This window comes from Anser brachyrhynchus (assembly GCF_964034855.1).
Source record: "Anser brachyrhynchus genome assembly, chromosome: 7".
NCBI lineage: Eukaryota > Metazoa > Chordata > Aves > Anseriformes > Anatidae > Anser > Anser brachyrhynchus.
The window spans coordinates 31,696,252-31,718,185 of record NC_137701.1 but is presented as its reverse complement, the minus strand read 5'-3'; the positions used below and the strand labels follow the sequence as shown (position 1 = coordinate 31,718,185).

At 46.8% G+C, this 21,934-nt stretch overlaps 2 protein-coding genes across 7 annotated transcripts in view; one reads left to right on the top strand and one right to left on the bottom strand.

Moving 5' to 3' along the window:
• Window positions 1-77: 77 nt before the first annotated feature.
• On the bottom strand, window positions 78-10,021 carry CNOT9 (CCR4-NOT transcription complex subunit 9). 5 transcript variants are annotated; one of them, XM_080599056.1, is made up of 9 exons: window positions 9,913-10,021; window positions 9,828-9,877; window positions 6,744-6,923; window positions 5,518-5,633; window positions 4,376-4,485; window positions 3,836-3,945; window positions 3,085-3,183; window positions 1,175-1,265; window positions 78-504 (listed from the first exon to the last, which is right to left on the bottom strand). In XM_080599056.1, exons 2-9 carry the CDS (start codon window positions 9,849-9,851, stop codon window positions 329-331), a joined length of 906 nt encoding a protein of 301 aa, XP_080455182.1. In that variant the 5' UTR covers window positions 9,852-9,877; window positions 9,913-10,021; the 3' UTR covers window positions 78-328. The 5 variants fall into 5 exon arrangements, with proteins under 5 accessions (XP_080455182.1, XP_080455180.1, XP_080455179.1 ...); XM_080599054.1 differs by having other exon boundaries at window positions 78-497; window positions 1,174-1,265; window positions 9,828-10,002; XM_080599053.1 differs by having other exon boundaries at window positions 9,828-10,002.
• A 79-nt stretch (window positions 10,022-10,100) lies between these two features.
• The window catches only part of USP37 (ubiquitin specific peptidase 37), a 35,609-nt gene continuing 23,775 nt past the window's right edge, over window positions 10,101-21,934 (top strand). For both annotated transcript variants that reach the window (XM_080599049.1, XM_080599048.1), the window contains exons 1-10: window positions 10,101-10,244; window positions 10,954-11,126; window positions 14,369-14,540; window positions 15,097-15,197; window positions 16,381-16,562; window positions 16,712-16,786; window positions 17,363-17,460; window positions 19,114-19,198; window positions 20,100-20,261; window positions 20,738-20,869. In XM_080599049.1, the coding sequence (XP_080455175.1) occupies window positions 10,971-11,126; window positions 14,369-14,540; window positions 15,097-15,197; window positions 16,381-16,562; window positions 16,712-16,786; window positions 17,363-17,460; window positions 19,114-19,198; window positions 20,100-20,261; window positions 20,738-20,869 (1,163 nt within the window). In that variant the 5' untranslated portion in view covers window positions 10,101-10,244; window positions 10,954-10,970. The remainder of the gene's footprint in view (window positions 10,245-10,953; window positions 11,127-14,368; window positions 14,541-15,096; window positions 15,198-16,380; window positions 16,563-16,711; window positions 16,787-17,362; window positions 17,461-19,113; window positions 19,199-20,099; window positions 20,262-20,737; window positions 20,870-21,934) is intronic.

The following is a 21,934-nucleotide window of genomic DNA, read 5'->3' as shown; positions in this document are numbered from 1 at the left end:
GAGCGGGCACCCGCACTACCCCCTGCCAGTCGATGCAGGGACAGATGCCAGCCAGGCCTCCTGGAGAGACGGGGATCTTTACAGATAGGCTTTTTTTTTTATTGATTTTTTTTTTTTTAAGCTGTAGTATCAGCATCTGCTGGTGTTGCGATCTCCAGAGGCATGCTGCATCGCTACAGAGCAGCCCTTTGGCCAGATGGAATGGTCCGACAAGCTGGCAGACCGAAAGCCGGCCGGCATGCCCGGTTTGTTGCAGAAGAGGTCATCTGTTCCTGGTTCTTTGTAAACCTGAGCTGTTTCTTCCCCGGACCCCCACCTCCCCCGGCAGTCATTGCGGAGGAAGGGGGATGCCCCGCGGGTCAGTGACTTGACCCTCTTGCAGGTTCTTGACGAGCTGAGCCAGCCAGCGCTTGGTGGTGGTGTCATCCTTCAGGACCTGGGCGAAGGTGGTGTCCTTCAGTTGGTCAGGAAGGCACTGCCTGAGAGCTTCACGTGCCCTACATCAAGAGACAAGAAACGGGGCCCAACAAATAAACTCACAGGGGCAAGAGGGGAGCAAACCCCACCGGGGACACAATGCTCGTTTGCCTGGGGGGGGGGTTCTCCCTGGCAGGGCCAGCCAAGGAAACCACTGAGCAGCAGCACGTGGCGCCCTGCTGACCAGCGCGGCTCCCATCCCTCGCGTGAGATCCCGCTGAGCGAAGCCGTGTCCCGATACCCTCCGGCCAAGAGCAGCGCCGTGCCAGAAGAGGCAGACACAACAAACACATACGCAGCAGCTTCGGGCAGCTGGTCAGCTGAGGAAGTACAAACTGATTTCACGCTGAATTTCATCGACTGACTTTTACTGCTAACAGCCCACACGACGCAGAAGAGTGAGAGCACAGCATAGCTTCCGACTCCGTCCTTCCCTCGCACCCAGTCCAAGCAACGTTTGAGCTCAGGCAGCTGTAACCTGCACGGCCTGAATCTGACCGAACTCCAAAGAGTCAGTTTCTACCATCTATCATAAAAGCTTCTGGGGCTAGCAATAGAAAAAAAGCATTTTTCACACTGAGCTAAGGCTGATGTAAAGACAGACGAATAACCTTGACTCCAGGTGGGCACCGGCAAGAGGAGCTGCATTTCCAAGCGGGTGGGAGAAGCCCCTGCCCGAACTCCTTAAATGTTTACCTGGGGTTATCAGAAAGGCGAAGGTAACAGCGGACGACGTGTTTCAGCAGCCGTGCTGATGGCTCCTTGGAGAGCTGCAGGACCATCTTACCCTGTTTGACAGAGGCCAGTGTCACCAGTTAAAGTGTCTGTAAGGACAGCTTCACAGCCAGCAAAGCCTGGCAAAGACCATTACACCACTCTGCCTTCCCACCCAACGCAGCCCGTTACCTTTCAGCTCGATAGCCCTGCACGGAGCCCAGCACCTTGCTTGCTCACATACATTCAAGCAGAGAGAGAGAGAGATGGCTTGGAAAGGGTTGTCCCAGCAGCCTGGGGAAAAGATTGCTTCATCTCTATTTGGTTTTACGTCCTCAGGACTGCTTACCGGTCCAACTCTGCTAGACTAAAGAAAACCTGGGGTTTCCCCCTAAAGGAGGCACAGCAGCACGTCCCACACATTTTGATAGGCTCCAGCTGAATCACGATGTGATTCCATGGTGTGCTCCCAGCCTCTGCAACACTCCCCATTCTCACCGCACTGTCTGCATTTCGACACCCTCTTAAAATGTTGCCAATACCCTGGGAAGGACTGGGCTCACCCACACCGTGCAGTAAGATCCACACTCCTGCCTTACCGTGCAGCCGAGCTGTATTTTCTCTTTCTATTACAGCTCTCAGTAAGCTGTTACTGGGAAACAGGATCAGGGCAGCAATCCCTATCCTGGCCTTCGTTCCTCACAGCATGTAGGACCTTGCGCATGGCTGCAGCCTGAAAGCACTCCGCTTAGGAAACTGTATGGATGCCTTCAGGCACCTGCCCCGAGTCATGTTTGGGCATCAGATAAGATCTGCTCAGCAAGACTTTTTTCCTCCGTGAAACTGTATTGGCTAGCACCGACCGTTTTCCCCATTAGCTAAATTCACCTGTATTTGGATATTTAGTCAGTCAGCAATTAGTGGGTCCACCTCATCTGCCCTTCTGCAAGCTTCCTGTTCTTAGCTATCCCCTGGATACCAAGATTTCTTCAAAATAAGGAACAACAGGTCAGAGAGCTCCTCAGACAGCTCCTGGACAGAAATTGCTAACTTGCTCTTTTAAAAGCCTCTAATACTTGCAGAACATCTCACGCACTCATCAGCGGACTAGGAAGCAAACCATCACCCTCGTGAGACAGGAGTACATTATCCTAATTTCTGAAATACAGAAACGTCTATGAACATTTTCATCTTTCTCTTAGTGCTGTGGAATATTAACGTGTCAGTGCTTCACCCAGTGATGGGAATATACCACAACTAGAACTTCTTCCACAGTGTCACAGCTTAACCCACCCGCGTTCTTCCATGCCCATACCCTTCCCAGCCACAGATTCTTCCTTGGCCTCCTTCCCTCCCCTGCCCCAGGGTTTCTGTTTCTAACTGCTTCCTTTACTTTGCCCGAGCCAGATGTACTTCATCCAAAGCTGATCCCTTTCTTGACCACGAAAATCCTATCACATTGGTTATTTTGGACATTAGCTCACAAGCATTCATGTTTTGCTGTTCACGTGAGAGTTTGGAAAACGATTTCTTTACTTTTGGGAAAACAGACGCATAAATATTCCCCATGAAAGCACCAACATTTGGGCACAGAACCAGGGCTGCAAAATGCTTAACTTAGTGCTGCATTTTCTTCTCCTGAGACTGGCTCTTTAAAAAGCAAACACAAATACATAAAAGCAGAGTAATGGCTATTCCAGGGCAGACGTGTTCCCCTTAGCGAGCTAAAAGAAGTGTCCAAGCTGGGCTATTACTCCTGGGATGAACAAAATACGGGTACCCAAACCTCTCCTACACAGGGGACAGCCAGGGAGCAGTAAAATCACTGCTGAAGAAGCTGGCTGCTAGAGAAAACATTTAACTTTTACAAGGAGAAGAAACAAATAATCTTACCAGTATCATGGCAACATGGGAAAACCGCTCGTAAGTCTGACAGATGTATGCCAGTCCTGTGTCATCCAGGAGGATTTTCTGAAGAATAAACGTAGCAACCTCGAGCAGGGAGAAATCAGAAAAGAGAGAATATAAACAACTTATCTACCCCCCAAGAGAAGAGCCTTTGTGCTGTGCTCTTTTCACGGCAGTTCTTTTTCTTTCAGCAGAGCTGAAAGGCCTTTCGGCAAATGCTGTACTTGATTTAAAGTTTAAAGCCAAAAGAAAATGCAGGACACTACACAATGGTTGGCATCTCTGGCTAAAGAAAAGAGGTGGATACAAAGCAGTGCACACAAGATGACTGGATGCAGGCTGAATGAGGTAGCAATTACTGCCAGGCTGCACGGGACAGCCTCAAGATTACGGCCATGCAGTAGGCCTGATGGGAATGGCCTGGTGCAGCGAACATCCCCATAACCACCCCATAACCACCACCACCAACGGCTGCACAACCTCTGCACTGTGTAGTTCCAGCATCTCTTCTCTCAGGCCAAAGAAAATTAATCCAGCTCAGCCCTGGAAGTTACTCTGCTGGGCTACAAAAACTACCAGACTCAGTATCTCTCAGCTCAGTTTGGTGGTGTTTTTGTTTTTGAGGATGCTGCCCCAGCATTTACAACAGGAAACAAACCAACTCTGCAGGTTACTGACTGCCTGGTCATTTGGATATAATCAACAAAAAGTCGTAATTAAGAAAAAATGTAGATACCGTCTTAGAGAGTTCACTGCCAGACTCCATAATGCGTAAGCACAGGGGGATAATTTCTGTCGTCAATAAGAAATTTATCACTTCTTGCTCATCGGTTTTCACCAAGGCCCCTTGAAGTAAAACAAAAACCAAAATCAGTAAGTGGTACATTAAAAACAAAAACAAAACTTGCCTTTCAAAGGTGGCCTGTACTGTGTCCTGCCCAGGAATCACTGGGTCTGAAGTGCTGACAGAGCAACTGCCACCCTAAATATGCTGCAGCACACGGCTGGAGAAGAGCTCGTTCTGGTAACGAATGTAATGAAGCTGGGTTTGGGGGCTGTTTGTTTTTCAGAAAGGGGATACGTTCTTTGCTCTCCCCCCAGTGGTAATATAAACCCAAGTGGCTGACAGCCCCTTGTCATCAACCCCTGGGAAGAAGAAATGCACTTCAAGACCCTTTTACTTTATACACTGAGAAATGTTTTGGGCAGAAAAAAAGAAAAACAGCACTTGAGGATGACAGGGCAAATAAACTGAAGCATCAATCTCGCTGCTTACCGATCACTCCGAGGCTCGTGAGCCGCAGGTACTCAAATGGACGCGTCTTGCTAACTGTGTGCAAGAAGGGGTACAGGAAGAGAGGGATGTGAGCTGCCAAAAAAGCTGACCTGTAGGAACGGGAGAACACCCGTGAGAGACAAGGAAAACAAAGCAAGCACAAATCCTGTATTATCACGCACAACCTCAGATTATTCCTGACAGACAACATTGCTGCTGCTCCTCAAAAGTGGGCAACAGTTCACTCCCTGATGGGAAGGTGTGAAGTAAATCCTGTGCTGGGCCACTTTTCCCCAAGAGCCCACATACTGCCTTCTGACAACTTCGAAGAACACAGGCTGCAGGGAGAAACCTGGAGATCGCTCTGCTAGCCTGGAGAGTAGCTCTCTTGCACAATCACCCAACATTCTTCATCTGTCTTCGGTTTTCAAGCTTTAATTGTAAAAGCATGTGGTGTAAAACTACCCCATTTCTCTGGCTATTAGCTCATGAAGGGTGGTTGTTTAACGCTACTTTGCAGCAGCTGGAAAACAAATTCAGCTACCTACTGCGTTCTTCTCAGCAGGAACAGAAGCATGAGATCATGGCTCTCAGGATAGTTTTCTTCTGAGTACTAGCTACCAATTTTGGCTGAACCAACATCATCTTTTCCCTTGCTGACATGTGCTGGACAGAGACTGAGAAACCCTGAAGTCAGGCACTGGCTGGGGACCACAGGCGTGGCTCCGATACTGCTCCCTTGCCACACACAGTCTCTGGGAAAGGCAGCCCTGCTCATTCCACTCTCTGGACAGCTGGTCTAAACAGCCATAAGCTCATTAAAACAGGGATCCTGCGTACAACGCTCAGCACAAAGGCAGCCTTGTCTCTGGCTGAGCTCCCAGGGGCTGTCACAACCCAATATTTTGGGAATTTGCAGGATCTCAGGACGATTCACGGAATGCAATGCATTCAGGACCACCGTAAAGCTGTCATCCTGGTAATCCGTGCAAACAAGTGAAAGCAGCCAGCAGCTGCTTGTCTTCCAGCTCTGGCTCTCGGTAAAAGAACAGAAAGGAGCTTATGTGCTTCCGGAGTGAAACAGACTGGCCGAGCCGTCAGCACCAACATCCCGGCAAACTCACATACTTGGAGACACTCACCTCGTTTCAGGGTGAGATGCGACACACTGTAGCAGAGCTAAAGCATTGCAGACTCTGTTGGACTGATGGGCTGTCAAAGTCGGAGGGTTGATGGATGGATAGATATTTACAATTTCCTAAGAATTAACAGGTGAAGAAAAGTTAAGGGAGAAAAACCATCAAGATGCACAAAAGCATTTGCCCAGCAAGGAACGATGCTGTCAAGAGACGTTAGCCTGCTCTGACCAAGCATCACCCTGAAGTTACGTGGCAGCCCCCGTGCGACAAAGAGAAGGGCAGAGCTACGTCAGAGCCAATTTGACAAGGAGTCACAGGGACGTAGTCAAACTTTAATTTCAGTTAAAAAAAAAAAAAGGGTTCATTTAATTTCCTGGCTCTTTGCGGATGTGGGGACTGCTTTGTTTTGAACTCCCAGAGCAAACAGGAATGTTGTTCCCGTGCCCAGAGGCAGAGCACACCTGCTCCACTCATACCGTAGCTGCTGGTGCTCTTCTAACCGAACGCAGGGGAAGCAGCTAAGGGGGAGAAATCCAGTTCAGAAATCCGCCTGCTTCCAACTACAGCTCCCTTATAATCTTCTTCAGCTGTTTCACAGCCACTCTGAAAAAAGGCTGGCACTGCCTGTCCTGCATGATTTTCTTTCCTTCTTTGAAGGAGATGACTAGATTCACCACAGAGGTGGCCAGTTATCAGCTGTAGCTTGCCCAGAGCTCAGCTGAGCCACTCATTTATCAAGAAACACGGGTACTTTCCTTCCCAAGGCCCTCTGGAGTAGGGAGCAGCACTCCCACGCTGCCTTTCCTGTGGGCTCTCTTTAAGGGCAACCTTTTGACCAGGCAATGCTCAAGCTCATGAAAAGAAAAACCCCAAACCAACCAACCAAAAAAAAAAAATCACAACCAGAGATCTTTAATGTTGTGCTTCTGCTATGAGACCATATGAAAATAAGCAGAACATGACCGACAGCAAGGTCATGCAGACTCACCTGTTCCCCTTCCAACTATGTAAGCTCTCCCATCAGAAATCCTGCAGTCTGTCCATCTACCACCTTGCGAGCGATGATCAGCGGACAACGCCTGAAATGGGCTTCCCACACCCCCTCACGTGGCTCCCTTCACCCCCCGATCCAGCAGCCACCATACACCCAGAAACGGCAGTGAGGGTCTCCATCGGTACGTCCCCAGATCTCCCCCACGCAGATCGGACACGCCGCCAGCCCCACCCACCTGAAGGAGCGCTGCGATTGTGCCGAACGAGTGCCACAGCATGGGGGCCAGGTCGGGCACGGACTCGCGCTTCTTGCTCAGCTCCAGCAGCGCATTCTCCCTCGTCTCGGGGCTGGACAGCTCATTGATCCACTGGTAGATCTTCTCGCGGTCTACCTGAGCCAGCGCTGTTGGCACGGGCTGGGAAGGAGATAAAGACACTTCAGTCAGGGTTATTTCATCCAAATCTCGCCCAAAACCATCCCACAACCTCACAGGTAAAGCAAAAAAGGGCTCGAGGGTCTCCCGATCGGGGCAGGCAGGGACTGCAGTAAGACGCTGTGGATACGGATGCCTTCCTTAGATTATTCTCATTACTTCACCTATCCTAAAGGCAATGTTTTACTTTCTGGCTGGACTCCTTAGGACAGCTTCGCTTAATCTGCTCATCAGCTATTACCCCGTAACTTCATTCAGCACCGAGAGCCACTGCTGCCCGGCCGTGCCAGCAGAGCTCCGGGGAGGTCACGCATACTTCAGCCACCTATCCCGTGCTCCAGCTGCATTTATTGTGTGTGAACGTCATGCCTCAGATGCAAGCTTCCACAGCTTCACATAAAGTAACACAGGTGGTACTTTTTTCTCTCCAAAAACATCCAGGACATTGGAGCCTGACCATGGGACTGACACAAGGTACATTTGAAAAATATTCACGCAAATACGAGGAAAACTGTCACTGTTCCAGCACCAGCACGATGCTGCAGGGCAGGCAAAAGCCCCAGGTAGCAACACCAGCTGCTGCAGACTTCTCAAATTCAGCCCAGGTCTCTTGGTTAGATGCATGGAGCTAAAAGGGAATTTTTCAAGGCTGGTTTTGTGCAAAGATTCCTACTCAAAATAAACCCAGAAAAGGGTAGACCTGTATTCGTGGCCGAGGCACATCTTCCACTACTCGGGAGAAACGCACTATTTCTTTTGCCTTTCCTGGGACATCAGGGAAAGAACAGCATCGAGGCCAACAAGGTCTCAGGCCCAAAAACTTGGGGAGGGCTGGGAAGGAAAGGAAGGGAAACAAGGACTGTGGAACTGTAGCAGTTTCTGTGGGAAGGGCAAGGAGCGAGCCTCCCAGTGAGCCTGCCTCGTGCCTCTGCTGGCCCAACGAGCACTCAAGGGGCTCAACGAACGCTTGGTGGGCTTCCTAGAGACAGTTTGGTGATTCAGACCAAAAACTCTGAGGCAAACCTAAGCTTTAGAACTCCCTGTGAACACTTCCAAATAGCAGCCGAGGAGCTGCTCAAGCCTTCTGCTGCAGTGCTCCCCGCACCGCTCTGCCAGTCCGTGCGCAACCCGCTCAGTGCCCCCTGCTCGGCAGCCCCGGCTGGCCACAGAGACAGGCTGCGTTCATTTATGGTTTTAAACCCCGACAAAAACTCTCCACGTGCTAACGGCAACAGGCGCGAGCACTGCTTGTAGCACGCTGACAGCAACGCCGCTACAAGAAAGCCAAAGAATTTGGGAAACGAAAGCAAAAGTGAACTGTCTGTCAGAGCCGGGCTCCCAGGGCTGCTGGAGGGAGACACCTCCGGAGCTTTCTGTTTCTGTACAGGTTTCCCCGCTCAGCACATCCACATACTGTAGCCACAGTCATGTCCTACAGATTCCTCCTCAGCTGTGGGATTTATGTTGGGCTGAAGCTCTAATTTCTCTCTAACTCAGTCTGTACACAAGCTTATGCACTGTTATCAGTCCCTACATTTCAGGGCTCAAATACCTCATAACTGTTCAGCTTTCCTCCTGTCCCCTTTTTCTTATTATTTTTATATATATTCTTTTATATTATTCTTATCATCTTGTTATTGTGGCCTCACAATAACAACCCTCACAAGTTTACTGTGCTCTGACAGCTGGCAGGGCAATTCTGGCAGCAGCTCCTGTCCCACAGCTAGGACAGACACGGCGTACAAACAGAGCCCGTTTGTTTCTATTTGGGATGGTGGTGGGACAAGCAGCAGGGCAATGATGTTACAATCGCGTTATTTAAAGCTCCCATCTGTTTTTCTAGGCTCGCTGTGAAGTTTCAGTTCCTGCAAGCTTAAATACAGCAACCCTTTAAAAGCACAATCATGTGGCCGTGATCCCCAGAGAACACTAAGCAGATTTTCCACACAATTAAGTTTTTTTTTATGCCCGATATCTGTCTTAGCGAGAACCAGCTGCTGTTCACAGGCTCTACACTTACTCCTCTCATTGTAAGTTAAATTGAAAACTGTATTTTTCCTTGTTTTGTCGGTGTTTCCCATCTCCCCAGCCTAAAATTCTGGGGAACCCCGGGCTGCTGGAAGCGCTGACCACGGGAAGCAGAACGCTCACCAGCGGGGTCCTTTTTAAGCAGGTTTGGAGGGTCACCAGCTCAAAACCCAACACAGGAGCCCCGAACTTAGACAGCAACAGATTAACTGCTTCGGTGTGGACTCTCAATAGCATGCTGATGGCTATGACTACTTTAAAGATCCATTTATATCTCATTTAAGATTTAACTTTAAAGATCCATTTATATCTCATTTAAATATACACGTATACTTACATATAAAGTTCAAATATACATATATACTTACATATAAAGTTCAAATATACGCATATACTTACATAAAGAGATTTCTGTATACTTTAAAGACACGTTCACATTTTTAGCCTCTTGCTCAGCCTGCATCGCGTTGCGCTGCCTGCGGGCACGAAGCCTAACACCAGCTCTGCCCCGGCTGCCACGGCACGCAGCGCGACGCCCTTACCACAGCCTTATCACGACAGCTTTGTCACGACAGGCCCCGCAGCTGCTCCTGTTTTCCGCCTGTGCCCCCGCGGAGGCCGCGTCCCTTCCCGCAGCCCCCAGGCAGCTCCCCTCACCACACAGCCCCCTCACGGCAGGCCGCGGCGGGCGACGCTTCACCGCAGGCGGCGTGCCCCACGCGTAACTCCCGTAAACACGCGGACAGTGCCGGTTTCTACCTCAGAATTACGCTATTTCGCTAAAACCGCCTCAAAGCCCCCGCTCGCACGACACGCGGAGGGGTAGCGGGAAGACCCAGCGGCGCCCACCCCGCTCACCGCGGCGGTGGCCAGGCTGTGCATGGTGGAGCGGGGCCGTTCGGGGCCGTTCCGTTCCGCTCCGGGCCGGGCGGGGCCGTGCCGTGCCGGTCCGGGCCGTGCCTCAGGCGCAGGCCGCCGCCGCCATGACGGAGGCAGCCCCTCGCCCGCCCGCCGCAAAGGGTGCTGGGAAGGGGGCGGGGCTACGAGGCAGGAGGGGCGGGGCCTCTCCGGCGCCTGCGCGCACGCGCACTCCCTCCGGCCCGCTGGGCGGGGCGCGTGGCGCGCCGGGAAGGGCGCCGCCGCCCCTGCCGCCCCTGCTGCTGACGTCAGCGGGGCGCGCGCGCCTGCGTGCCGTGCGTCGCGCGGCGTCTCGCGCGGCCAGCCGGTTCCCGCCATCCGCCGCCGCCCCCCCCCCCTCCCCCCGCGGACCCGCAGGTACCGGGGCTCGGCCCCGCCCCCGCTCCCCCCCTCCCCCCTCCCCTCCCGCTGCGGGCACCGGGCACCGGGCACCGGGCGGGGCCGGGCAGGGCGGGAGCCGGGACCCGCTGCCCTCCGGGGCTCCGTGTGCCCGCCCCGCCGCCGGCTGCCCCCTCCCGACACCGCCGCCGGTTGAGCTTCTTTATTTACTTGTGCTTTTTTACCGCTTTTTAATTCTTTTTTGATAATTTCTTATTGTTTTTTAATTATTTTTACTATTTTCGATTGTTTTCTATTAGTTTTTATTTCGGTTTTCCCTTATTTTCCCTTATTTTCCCTTATTTTCCCTTATTTTCCCTTATTTTCCCTTATTTTCCCTTATTTTCCCTTATTTTCCCTTATTTTCCCTTATTTTCCCTTATTTTCTCTTATTTTCTCTTATTTTCCCTTATTTTCCCTTATTTTCTCTTATTTTTCATTATTTTCTCTTATTTTCCATTATTACTTTCCATTGTTTTGCATTACTTCCCATTGCTTCCCATTATTTTTTATTTGACTCTTTTATTATTACGATTATTTTTTATTATTTTTATTACTTTTTATTATTCTTATTACTTCCTACCACTTATTATTTATGTTATTCCCCCCCCCAGCCTTGCAGCCCAGCCCGGGACCCCCCCGGGAACCACCCCCCCCCTCCCCGGTACGAGCCCCCCTCTCCCCGCAGGCGGCGGGGCCGCGGGCATGGCCCCGCTGAAGGTGCACGGGCCGGTGCGGATGCGCAGCATGCAGACGGGCATCACCAAGTGGAAGGAGGGCAGCTTCGAGATCGTGGAGAAGGACAACAAAGTCAGCCTGGTGGTGCACTACAACGTCGGCGGCATCCCAAAGACGTTTCAGGTACCGCTGGGGGCCGCGCTCCTGCTCTTGCTCCTCGCCGACCCCTTGGCGTAACCCCATCCCCGTACATTACGCGGGTGCGTTGCTGAAGGGTCTCCTGGGCTCAGCGGTGGGAACGCCGTTGAACGGTAGGAGCCAAAAAGCAGAGGAAAAAATTACCAAAGCCGTGCCCCGTCCGCAAAACTCCGACGTTTTTTGGAATAACGTGCCCCCTCCGTTACCGGCAGGTCTTTAGCGTGGCTGCAGAGCCTGGAGCTGCAGCTCCGTCAGAGCCCCAACATCCACCTCTACACGTGAGTTTCCCCACTGAGGGGACGCGGCGTTACGCTCCCTGCAGCCTTTCACACAAGTCGTGCCTTGCAGTGCGGTGCTGCGGCTCTGCCCGCGTTTTACACACGCCCGGCAGCGTGCTTTCCTCGCAGGAAGGCTGTTGCAGAGCGCTCTTGAGAATGCTCTCCCAATATTCAGCCCAAATCGCTTTTCTTTTTTCCGTCCTACGGTAACTTTCAGGCTGGCCTTCCTAGGACTTTTTCACACAAAACGCCCCAAACGCAAAGAGCGTGAAGGAAGATTTTTCTGTGAGAAATTTCCGACTGCAATTGAAATGATCGTAATTGCTGTATCGCTTAGCAGCGTTGTGACAGCCGATGTGAACGTTGGCTGCTTCTTTTTCACACCGCGGTTGTTTGCCCGCTGTGGTGTCTGCCGGGCCTTTCCCTGAGCCGTTTGTTCCTGCCCACTGGCTTGGCGGACAGAAAGTTCACTTCGGGTTTGAGAGACGAGGTTTTGCTGCCTTAGCGCGCCGAAAAGCCTCGGGAATCGGCCTGAAAGCCCGCGTTGCCTTGGAGTCGGGGCGTGAGTAAGTGGTTAGCTTCGGACACCTCCCGCTGCTGTTAGCGTGGGCTTGAAAACCCGAAGAGTTGTCGGCGTTGGAGCGTGTCCGCGCTGAGAGCAGCGGGCCTGGATTTTCCCCTCTTACCTTCCCTGGGCGCTCCTCGCCGCTGGAGCTCGAGGCCTGGAAGTGCGGGGACGGCTCACGGTGGCCTCGAGGGGCAGGTTTTGCTCCCTGCCCCTCGCATCCGTGGGCTCTGGCACTCGTGGCATGATCTCCGTGGGCTCGGAGGAGGGTTGCTGCTTGAACTGGCTCCTGGAGGGGACCGACCGCGAGGCCTGGCGGAGAGGGCGGCGAGGAGGAGGAAGCGAGCACCTGCAGGCCCACCGCCTCTGCTTGGACGGCGGGTGTTTTCCAGCTGGATCTGCTCCCCGGTGCCGGTCACCTCCAGGCAGCACGGCAGCGGCACGAGGGCCTTAGCGGGAGCCAGCAGCAGGCAGGGAGAGCAGGCAGCCCCTTGCGTTGCGTGCGTGTGTCGCTTGCGCGGCTGGCCCCCGGCTGTCACAGCGCCCTGTGTGACAAATACCTGGTCATTTCGCTTCAGAAGTAGCATTTTCCTGGCCAGTTGCTCTGGGATAGCAACTCTTCTGTAATATTTGGGTAGATCCTGGGTTATATTTCTTTCTACGGTGCCTAGTGCGTCGTCAGATTTCTTACGTAAGGTAACATTTCTTTACTGATGTTTCAAAGTTGTGACGAAGTTGTGCTAGACACCACCTGCGTCCTGCAAGGGACGTTTCTTTTGCCCCCACCCCTCAAGACGCTGTAGCGCTGAGTGGATCAGGACAGGTGCACTGAGAGCAAGTTTGGAGCCCTCTCACGTTAGCATTGAGAATTGAAATGTGTTCGTTTGTGCTGAAGGTGCTGAAGTGTCTGCATGCCTTTCGCACCGATCTCGGTGTTTTAAGAGAAGATGGAGAACTCGGAGCCCACTTTTCAGTTCCTCGATTTTTTTTTGAGGACATTTTTCGTTTTTATTAAAGAAAAAAAAAAAAAGAAGGATTGAGCACAAACTGTTACAGAAATGTAGTTTCCCAGCAAAGCATGCACTTAGCTTCTGATCGAGGTGGTTTTCCAGCCTCTCATAGACTGCTGTTATGTCTAGATCGTCTTTCAAAGAAGCTAAAGGTCTGTAGGAAAAAAAAAAAAGAAGAAATCTTACTGATGCATATGATGTGCAGGAATCATTTAAAAAAAAAACAAACTTGCGTATAATTTGAAGGAGATGAAACAGCTTATAGAGCACCGTGTAGTGAAATTTTGGTGTTACGTTATAATTACTGTTGGTGTCTATTAAATCTACAGCATCGTTTAGATCAGTGGTGTGGTAATACGCAGGTCAGGCCAAATTAGGAGAAGACTCCAATCTGATGGGCAGGCTTTTACCCTGCGCGGTGCCTAATGACCTTGGCTGTGGTTTCCAGTCTTGCAGTATGGCAGTACCCTGGCGTGGAGGTCCTTGTGTAGCTAGTGCCTGATCCTTAGGCAAAGCTAAAGAAGAGGCAGCAAAGCGAGTGAGTGAGTAAAAAAGTGTCGAGGAAATTGGAAATGGAAATTGAATGGAAATATACTCACAAACAAAGTGTCAAACTTCCACAAACCCTGCAGATGAGAGATACTCTTCTGCTCCCTCTGCTTTAAGAGTCCTCAACCCGTGTGGCTGGCAGAGCCTTTACTGAACGGCTGCTTCGTGTAGGTGACTTAGCAGGAAGCCGCAATTATGTAATTGCATAATAAAGTAGCAGAGGCATTATTAGGGAGCACAAGCTCTTATTAAAATTATTCTTGTGCTTGACCATAACCCTGAAACTTCAGACACCATTTAATTGTTATAATGTTGTATTTAGGCTAAGCATGTTTCTTAATGACCTACTACCTAGCAAAATTTTTTAAGCTGTGTCAAGCCTGTCTTCCCTGGGAGAGAATTACCGAGTGAGTGGAAGTTTGTACGTAACATTTAAATCTCAAATCTTTTAAACTTTCCCCATCTTAAAATTTACGTTTCAAACTTGATGTAGAAGTTTCAGACAGCTAAACGGGGACGGTATGAAGTTCTTTATTCCCCGAGTTCAGAAATGTCACTCGGCAGCAAAGCAAGTTTCAGAAAGCTTACCCGGGAATGCAGGGACTGTCGAGCGGTAGTGACACCGTCCTTTCAGTTGTGTCAGCTTCCAGCATCGCTGATTGCATTAACGCCACGAGGCTTAATGTTTGCTCAGAGCGGAGCTGGGGGAAGTATTTCTGTGTAAGTGCCTCTTACCCTCTCCATTTGAAGTGTTTTGTTTGAATTTGTAAGTATTTTGGCCTTTTTAAAGTGGATTTATGTTTATAGTCACGTCTTTGTTTTCAGCTAAGCCATAACATTAAAACTGTGACCTTACGACCAAATGGTAGAAAACTGTGCTGCCTGATGCTAACACTAAAGGATACCAGCTTCCTGACGATTGATAAGGTACCGTTTAAAGACGCGAATGAAATGCGGATGTATTTGGATGCGGTCCTTCAAGACAGGGTTCACACTGGTAAGTGCGACTGTTGTAAATCATGTTAATAACAGCTTAGAGGCGGGTCAGCGCTGTGTTTTCTTTTTTCACCTTTAGCCACTTTGTCCTCCTTGTGTGGCTTTCTGTGCATGTTATATTTATGTAAACTCTTCTTGCTGTCCTTAAACCCCAGTTTTTGTTATGTACTTTTCTCATAATGTGCCTTTGTCGGGCTGAACAATAAGAGATAAAACGTGCGGGAGTTGTTTCTGTTGTAAGCCTGTTGATATTTGGAAAACCTTGTCTGTTTATCACACCTGCATAGTCTCTTTTCTTTTTATTTTTCATCTTAGATTGTTGTTTGTTTGTTTGTTTTTTTTTAAGGATAGGAATTTTACTGCTCACTAAGTAAATGACCAATGTAAGGGATATCCGTAAACACTTGCTTATGTCTGTGCACTCAGAATATTGTACTGTCTGTTGGCAAGAAATCTATTGTGTCTCTTCCAAAATCAACTGTAAAATAACATCTTATGTAGGAATGCCGATCAGTTAAATGACCATCAAACCAAACGTTGTGTACTTTTCCTGTCAGCTGGGAAAGCCTCTCAGGGATCTGGCAGCTTTGGAGGTGTGCTGGGCAGCAGGACCACACAGAAGGAAGCTAACAGGCAATTCTCTTATATAGAGAATCAGGTTTGTTAAACTTCGCGTTTTTCCTCTTCTCTAATTTTATTTCATTCATTTCCTCCTCTCTTATTGCACGTTGTAAAAGCGCTATAAATACTTGTCTTGCATCCAAAGTCTTTGTAATCCAGAGGGCTTGTACTAGGCATGCACAGGAGGGTTGGCAGCGGTGCGTCCTGCTCGTGAGGAGACTCGTCCTCTGTACGCGTTCAGAAGTTCAGCATCTGCCTGCAAAAGACCGAGTTTGTTCTTTGTGCTGAGCTTTCAGTCAGGCAAAAAGCAACACCTTAAATACACAGCAGCTGAACATGTTGTGATCAGCAGAGGTCTTAATGACTTTAGTAGACTTGAGCCACACGTATATATTGAAAAGCTGATGGTCGCATTTTTGTGTCAGAGTAGAGTTAATGAATTGGTGCCATTGTGCTCATTTTTGTGTGTGGATTTTGCAGGCTTTTACCTGGAAGTGGTTTTCCTTCAGAAGGCTTTTGTTCTTCCTTTTCTGCCTCCGTAAGACAGATTTCATGGTGTATCTCCCAGCTTTAATTTACATTGTTATCTCTATGAATATATTTTTATTACAGCCCTGAGGGCAAGTATTTTTGACATTGTCCCAAAACAAATTTTACATGTTGCTTAGAGGCAATCTCGCAGTAAAAACTCGAAAGCTGTGTATACAGTGGTAAGATTAGACATGTTTAGTTTTCAAGTCTAAAATTGACCAACATTCCTTAGTCAACCAGCTATTAGCTCTTTTCATTGCATTGGCCCTAGGCTGTCAGGGCACAGTTCTAATTGTGTGGTTTTTAATATGGCTTTTTTTTTTTTTCCTTTAATACCACCCAGAATTGATCTGAGGGTGGTTAGGAGTTGTGCTTTGGGTGATTAAACCTGAAAGCACGTAAAGGGGATTTTAAATACAAAAGTCCGACTGATTAACATTGGAAGATGAAAAGGGAAATTGGTTGCCGCGACAGAGTTTCGAGCTTACGACTTGTATTGATACAGTAGAAAGTTTGCATACCTCTAGTTAGTGTTGAACTCTTATTCTATTACAAGTAACGTTTTTCTGTTTTTGGGTATTACGCTGTGGCAACTCCAGCAGTGGTGTAAATGCTAGTTTAGACCCCTGGTGGTTGTGTTTTTCACTGTTTTGATCATCTCCCTGCCCCCTTCCACTTGGGTTTTGCAGCCTCCCCCCAAACGAGTGACCGTGGAAAGTAAGGATGAAAATCCGTTCCGCAAGGTGCTGGGTACCCCAGCCAGGGCGCCCGTTAAGAACTCTGCTGGAACTGGAACACCTAGCAACAGGGTGAATGTTGCAGCGTCTCCTGCCTCATCCACCCCGCACAGAACAGGCTTGCTGGAGAATCGGTAAGAGTGTTATCCTGTTACAAAAGTGAAAATTGTGGAAGAGAAGGGAAAAACGCGTAGAAAGCGTTAAGAAGTTTTCTGCAGTTGGAAGAGGCCTGTTTACTAGCCTTTCTGAAAGAATGACCACTGCAAAAATTTTCTGTCATTAGCGAAAAGAGGAAAAGAGCACAACCTCCTGGTTCAGAAATGAGTGAAGATTATCCCAAAGAGAATGATTCTTCAACGTAAGTAACTGTTGTTTCCAGTTTCTGATATAAACTCTGTTGGTTTGTAAAGGTAGTTTTTTCTGAAAAGAGTGCCTGGCTGTTTTCTGTCGTGGCAATGTTACAGGCCAGCCACTAGTCAACTTCTGAACACCCTGAATGCTAGAAATGGGGTTTGCATTCAGGGTTAACGAGGGAAATGCAATCTGAAATAACGGTTGATTTACAGGAGGATGGCGCATGCAAAGTTTGTGTCACCTTCCCTCTATCAGCTTAATCTGGGTTGTCCCACATGCTGTACACACATAGCAATAGGTAGCTTCTTTCTTGCACTTGTTTTGTTTTTTCAAGACAAAATTCACAAAGGGAAATAGTTGTTTGTAAAATGATGTCTGTGTGCACATCTACATTTAATCATAAGTTAGAAGTCTTGTGTAAATGAATGGATTGAACTTATTTGTGAGCAAAGCTTACCTGTTCCGTAGTCAAGTATTAAAGGTGATAGGACATAAATGCTTTAAAATAAGTTGTAAATTGTCAGCCAGGAGTATCCTGCATTTTCTCTGAGTTCTGACTTTGACTCTTGTATATCTGCAGGAATAATAAAGCCTTGAGTGATCCAGCATGGAAGTACTTAAACAGTAGCAGAGAGAAACAGTTGAATCTGAAGCAAGCAGAGGAAAATAGGACATCAGGTAAAAAAAATAAAAGTAAAGCCGGAGGATAACTATTTTTTCCTCTGTTGCTAGTAGCTCAGAAAGTTGCTGCAGATGTTGTTTTCCTAATCTGCTGTTCTTGTGCCACTAACTTTCTTGCTTCCTACAGAGCCATATCTGAGATGCTAACGTCTTGCCTTTGTTTTCAAAGCCTATCCTGGCTTATCTGTCACTGTTGATTAGCGTGACCCTGAACCCTGTACTTGGCTGCCGAGGCCAGCTAGTGTGTTTGCTTATCAACAAGCAGCCTCACGCTTTCTTCCAAGTCGCCCTTCCTCTTGGGAGGGGATTCCTATGAACATCTATCTAATGATTCCTCTCACTCTCTCTCCTCTCACTCTCTTTCTTGTTTGTCTTTAAAGCTCTTCCTTGCTATTAATGCCCACACAAATTGTAGGATTTTTTTTTGTACTGAAAATGCATACTGTTTGCTTTTACCTCCCTACCTCTTCCCCAGAATTTAGAGGGGGATCTCTACAGGGCCAGGATTTTTGTTCTGTTTGTACCAGAATTCAGTTGGATGCTGATGTGTGACAAGGGCTTATAGGCAATATAGTAATATGGACAGAATGTACATAAGCTGGTAATGATCACAGCTCTTTGATTTTACTTCTTAGTACTGAGTCTCTTTCCCCATAAAGAGGAATGTATTGAAGGTTTTGCTTTCATGGAGAACATTGCTGAATGCATTTTTTTTTTTTTTTACTGCAGCTCTGATGGCACAAATATATTGCTAGAGGAGGAGCGAATAGTGTCAATGTTTATCTCTGAATGAAAATTTGGTTTACTCTTTAAAGTCAAGGTCAGGCTCTGTCAGTATACCTGCAAGTTCAAGTAGTGGTATTGAGAACCTCCTTTCCTTTATATGGCTGCATTTTTGAACGTTGCACAGCTTCAACCATTCCAAGCTTAGGTAGAAGTAAATGTTCATTTATTATCCAACCTAAAATATGCTGTGATTCACCTCAATATATGTTTGTTTTTTTTTTGACTCTTGAGAGCATGTTTTTTATGCAGTACTATCCGAGGCATTAGAATCTCAGAATCTGACACGATGATTTTAAGAACGATGAAACAATCGTATTTTGCACCAAGTGTATAATAATTTACTGTGGCTTTTGAAGTAGGAAGATAAACTGTTTTCAATTCTGCATATTTACTTTGAATTTTGAGAGAACTGTATAGGGAATTAGTGACGTTTCTGTTTTGCGTATCTTATATATTTGAACAAAAGGTCGTAATTGTTATCTTTCAAATAGTCTTAACTATTTTAAACCTTTTTTTAAAGTTTTTTTTAAGGTTTAAAGGTTTTTTAAAAACCTATTTTAACCTTTTAAAAGTTAGTAACTGGTGATAGTTAATTATTTTAGTGTTATATGTTACAATTGGGTATGATAGGGATTATGGTGTTAAACTCAATTTAAACTCCAGGGTGTCTTTACGTACATATTATTAATATTTGCATTAGTACTTCTAAGTAGGTGCATTTGTACTATCTCAAACAAATCTTGAAGATAGTATTTGAAGATTTAGAAACCTTTTTATTAAATGCTTTTAAACCATTTGTGTATTGCATAAATTGCTGAGTTACCTGGAACAAAGTGACCTACCTCTCTGTTTTTGTTTTTTAAGGCGTTTTACCACTGCAGTCATCGTCCTTTTACGGTAGTAGGTCCTCGCCAAAAGAGTACTCTACTGGCAGTTCCACCCTGGACAGGTAGGACTGATTCACTGGTGTGAACTGTAAATGACAGTCCTTTCCCAGGAATTAGGTTCTTCAGTTTCCTGTGCATTCATCACACGCTGTAAGGCTTTTATGCATAAAATGTTGTAGCTTAAAATCCAAGCATTCAGTGCAGCTACAATTGCTCTGACACCTACAAACTCCAGTACTGCTTGCAGTAGATGGATTTTCTGAATTCATTCGAGTTGATTATAGTCATTGTGAATGACTGATGTAGATGATAGCTAAACTCTAGTTGGTTCAAATGACATACAGGCTCTGGAACTTGAGACTGAATCTTTGCTTCTTATTTCCCGAGTAGATAAATGGCATGAAACTATTTTAACGGTATTTTAGTAATACTGAATCCCTCTGAGGCTGGGATTCTTCTGTGGTAGATGCTGTGTAATCAGACTGTCAGCCTCTGCCCTAGGCAGGTAAGATCCAAGATCAAGGAAGAAAAGCAGCATTATCCACTCTTTACATGTGAGGGGCTGAGGGCCAGAGTGATTAGGTTACAAGACCATGAGGCTGAAAATGAAGACTTTAGCCTAGATGTGAATTTTAAGCATATCTTATGACTTAGGATCTCATGCTACACTGTCATTCTTCCTCTCCTTCACACAGCATGGAGAATTGGCAGAATGTCGTAAAAACAAAAGACCTGGTTATACACCTGTAGATGTAAAGAAATCTAACCAAAGAAAGTATTTTAAGTGTTCTAGACAGAAGTTTGCCTTTTCATACCACTTCGGCTTTATGATACATGCCACTTCTCTCGTGTGATTTTACCAGTCCTTGTCATCTGTAGTGATACGGTTTCAGTGTCATGAACTATTGCTATTTAAGGCAGAGCATCAGAAATCTTACACTTCTTATTCTTTAATGCTTATAGGTCTGGTGTATCCAGCCAGACTCCTTCATCCAAAAGGAGCCTGGGATTTCTTTCTCAGCCTGCTCCTCTTTCTGTTAAAAAGATGAGATCTAATCAAGATTACACAGGGTGGAACAAACCCCGAGTGCCCCTTTCCACCCATCCTCAACAACAATTACAAGGGTAAGTTTAATTTTCTTTATCTGTCATGCATGCTTTTATCATCAGAACATGCGTATTCTTGTTATAATTGTTTCATGGGAAAAAAAAATCCTGAAATCTATGAACACTGAGACAGGGAGCACATTTCCTAGTTTGGAAAATATGTATTCTTAAATTGACTTCCTCAAAATTTTAGATATATGATAATTTCAGTTAATTGACATTCCTTTCATATGCTTCCATGGTTCATTTTTATATCTTGGGTATATACACACACGTTTTAATATTTTGATTGTAGGGACTCATGGATGCTTTCCTGACAGTTGCTGCCTCCTATGAGTTTTCAATTTAGTCTGAACGGCAGAAGGACAGCTCCAATTAAAACTGCGTGGGGAGTGTCTGGGGTGATGAATGTCCTACATGATAGCAGTGCCGTGTTTAGCACTGGCACGTTTACACATTTACATACATACCATGTTTAATTTTCTGTTTTTCAGGTTTTCAAACTTAGGAAACACCTGCTATATGAATGCCATTTTACAGTCCTTGTTTTCAATCCAGTCTTTTGCTAATGATTTGCTCAAGCAGGGTATCCCGTGGAAAAAAATTCCACTCAATGCACTGATCAGGTAAAATTCACTTTCTGGAAAGGGTATTTTCTCTTTTGTTACTGAGAAGCTAGCATTCCCAATACTGAAGCTCCTTTGTAGAGGGTAATGTGCATGTGTACGTAGATGTGTGAGCTGATTGTGCTTTCCTTAAACTCTGGATAAAATGTAGGGGATTGTCAATCCATTTTTTTTTTGCTCTTAGAAAAATAAATCCTAGACACCTCTGTATTCTGGAGCTTTACTTTAGAAATAGGAAGTAGGCTTTTAGGATTTGCGATGTAGAGTAGTCCTTCATGTGTTCTGCTGTATTTCTAGTGGTAGAGTAAAATGCTTTAGAAGTGCAAAAAACTTCGTAGTTGATGCAGAATAACTTCTTGAAACATTATCAGCTAGTGTTTAAGCTGATCACTAACTATACTTGCTACGTGAGGGTTTATGTCTTTTTTTGGAAAATCTGCTTTGTCTAGTAGCTGTGGAGAGTGTATGTGTTGTGCAAATTTGATTTTTTTCTAAATTCAGATGAACTCTCGGTTCAGACAAACCTCATGTCAAGAAACTCCAAAGGTTTCTGAAATATGTAAAGCACTCTTTTTGAAATTTTGAATTCATTTGCCATTCAGATTCTGTTGTATGTCTATCAAAAAGACAGACTGCCATTTGCATATGCACTGTGCTCTCTGCCATTCAGGATTTTTATTATATGTGCTTTTGTGTATCTCCTTTTCTTTTCCTTCACTAAACAAAAAAGATTAAGGATGCCAGAACCATTCCTGTTTCCATTTCATCGTCCTTTATATTGTTTGGGGTCGTTTCTATTTTTGCTGTTATCTTCTCGAACTCTTCCCCCTCTGCTTGGAATCGGAGGCTGTTCCATGTGCCTTTTTGAAATGTCCTTTTCCTAAATTTTGTAAAAAACACTTGAAGCTTGTGCCTCATATACCTAGAGGTATATATAGGGTAGAGCTAGTGCTGGAGTACATCTGATGGAAGGCCATGTGTGATCCTGGCTCAAGTACAACCGGTCAGAGTTGGTAGTATCTAGTTTGGTGTCTGCTAGTTTGGGTATGGGCACTTAGTCTAACA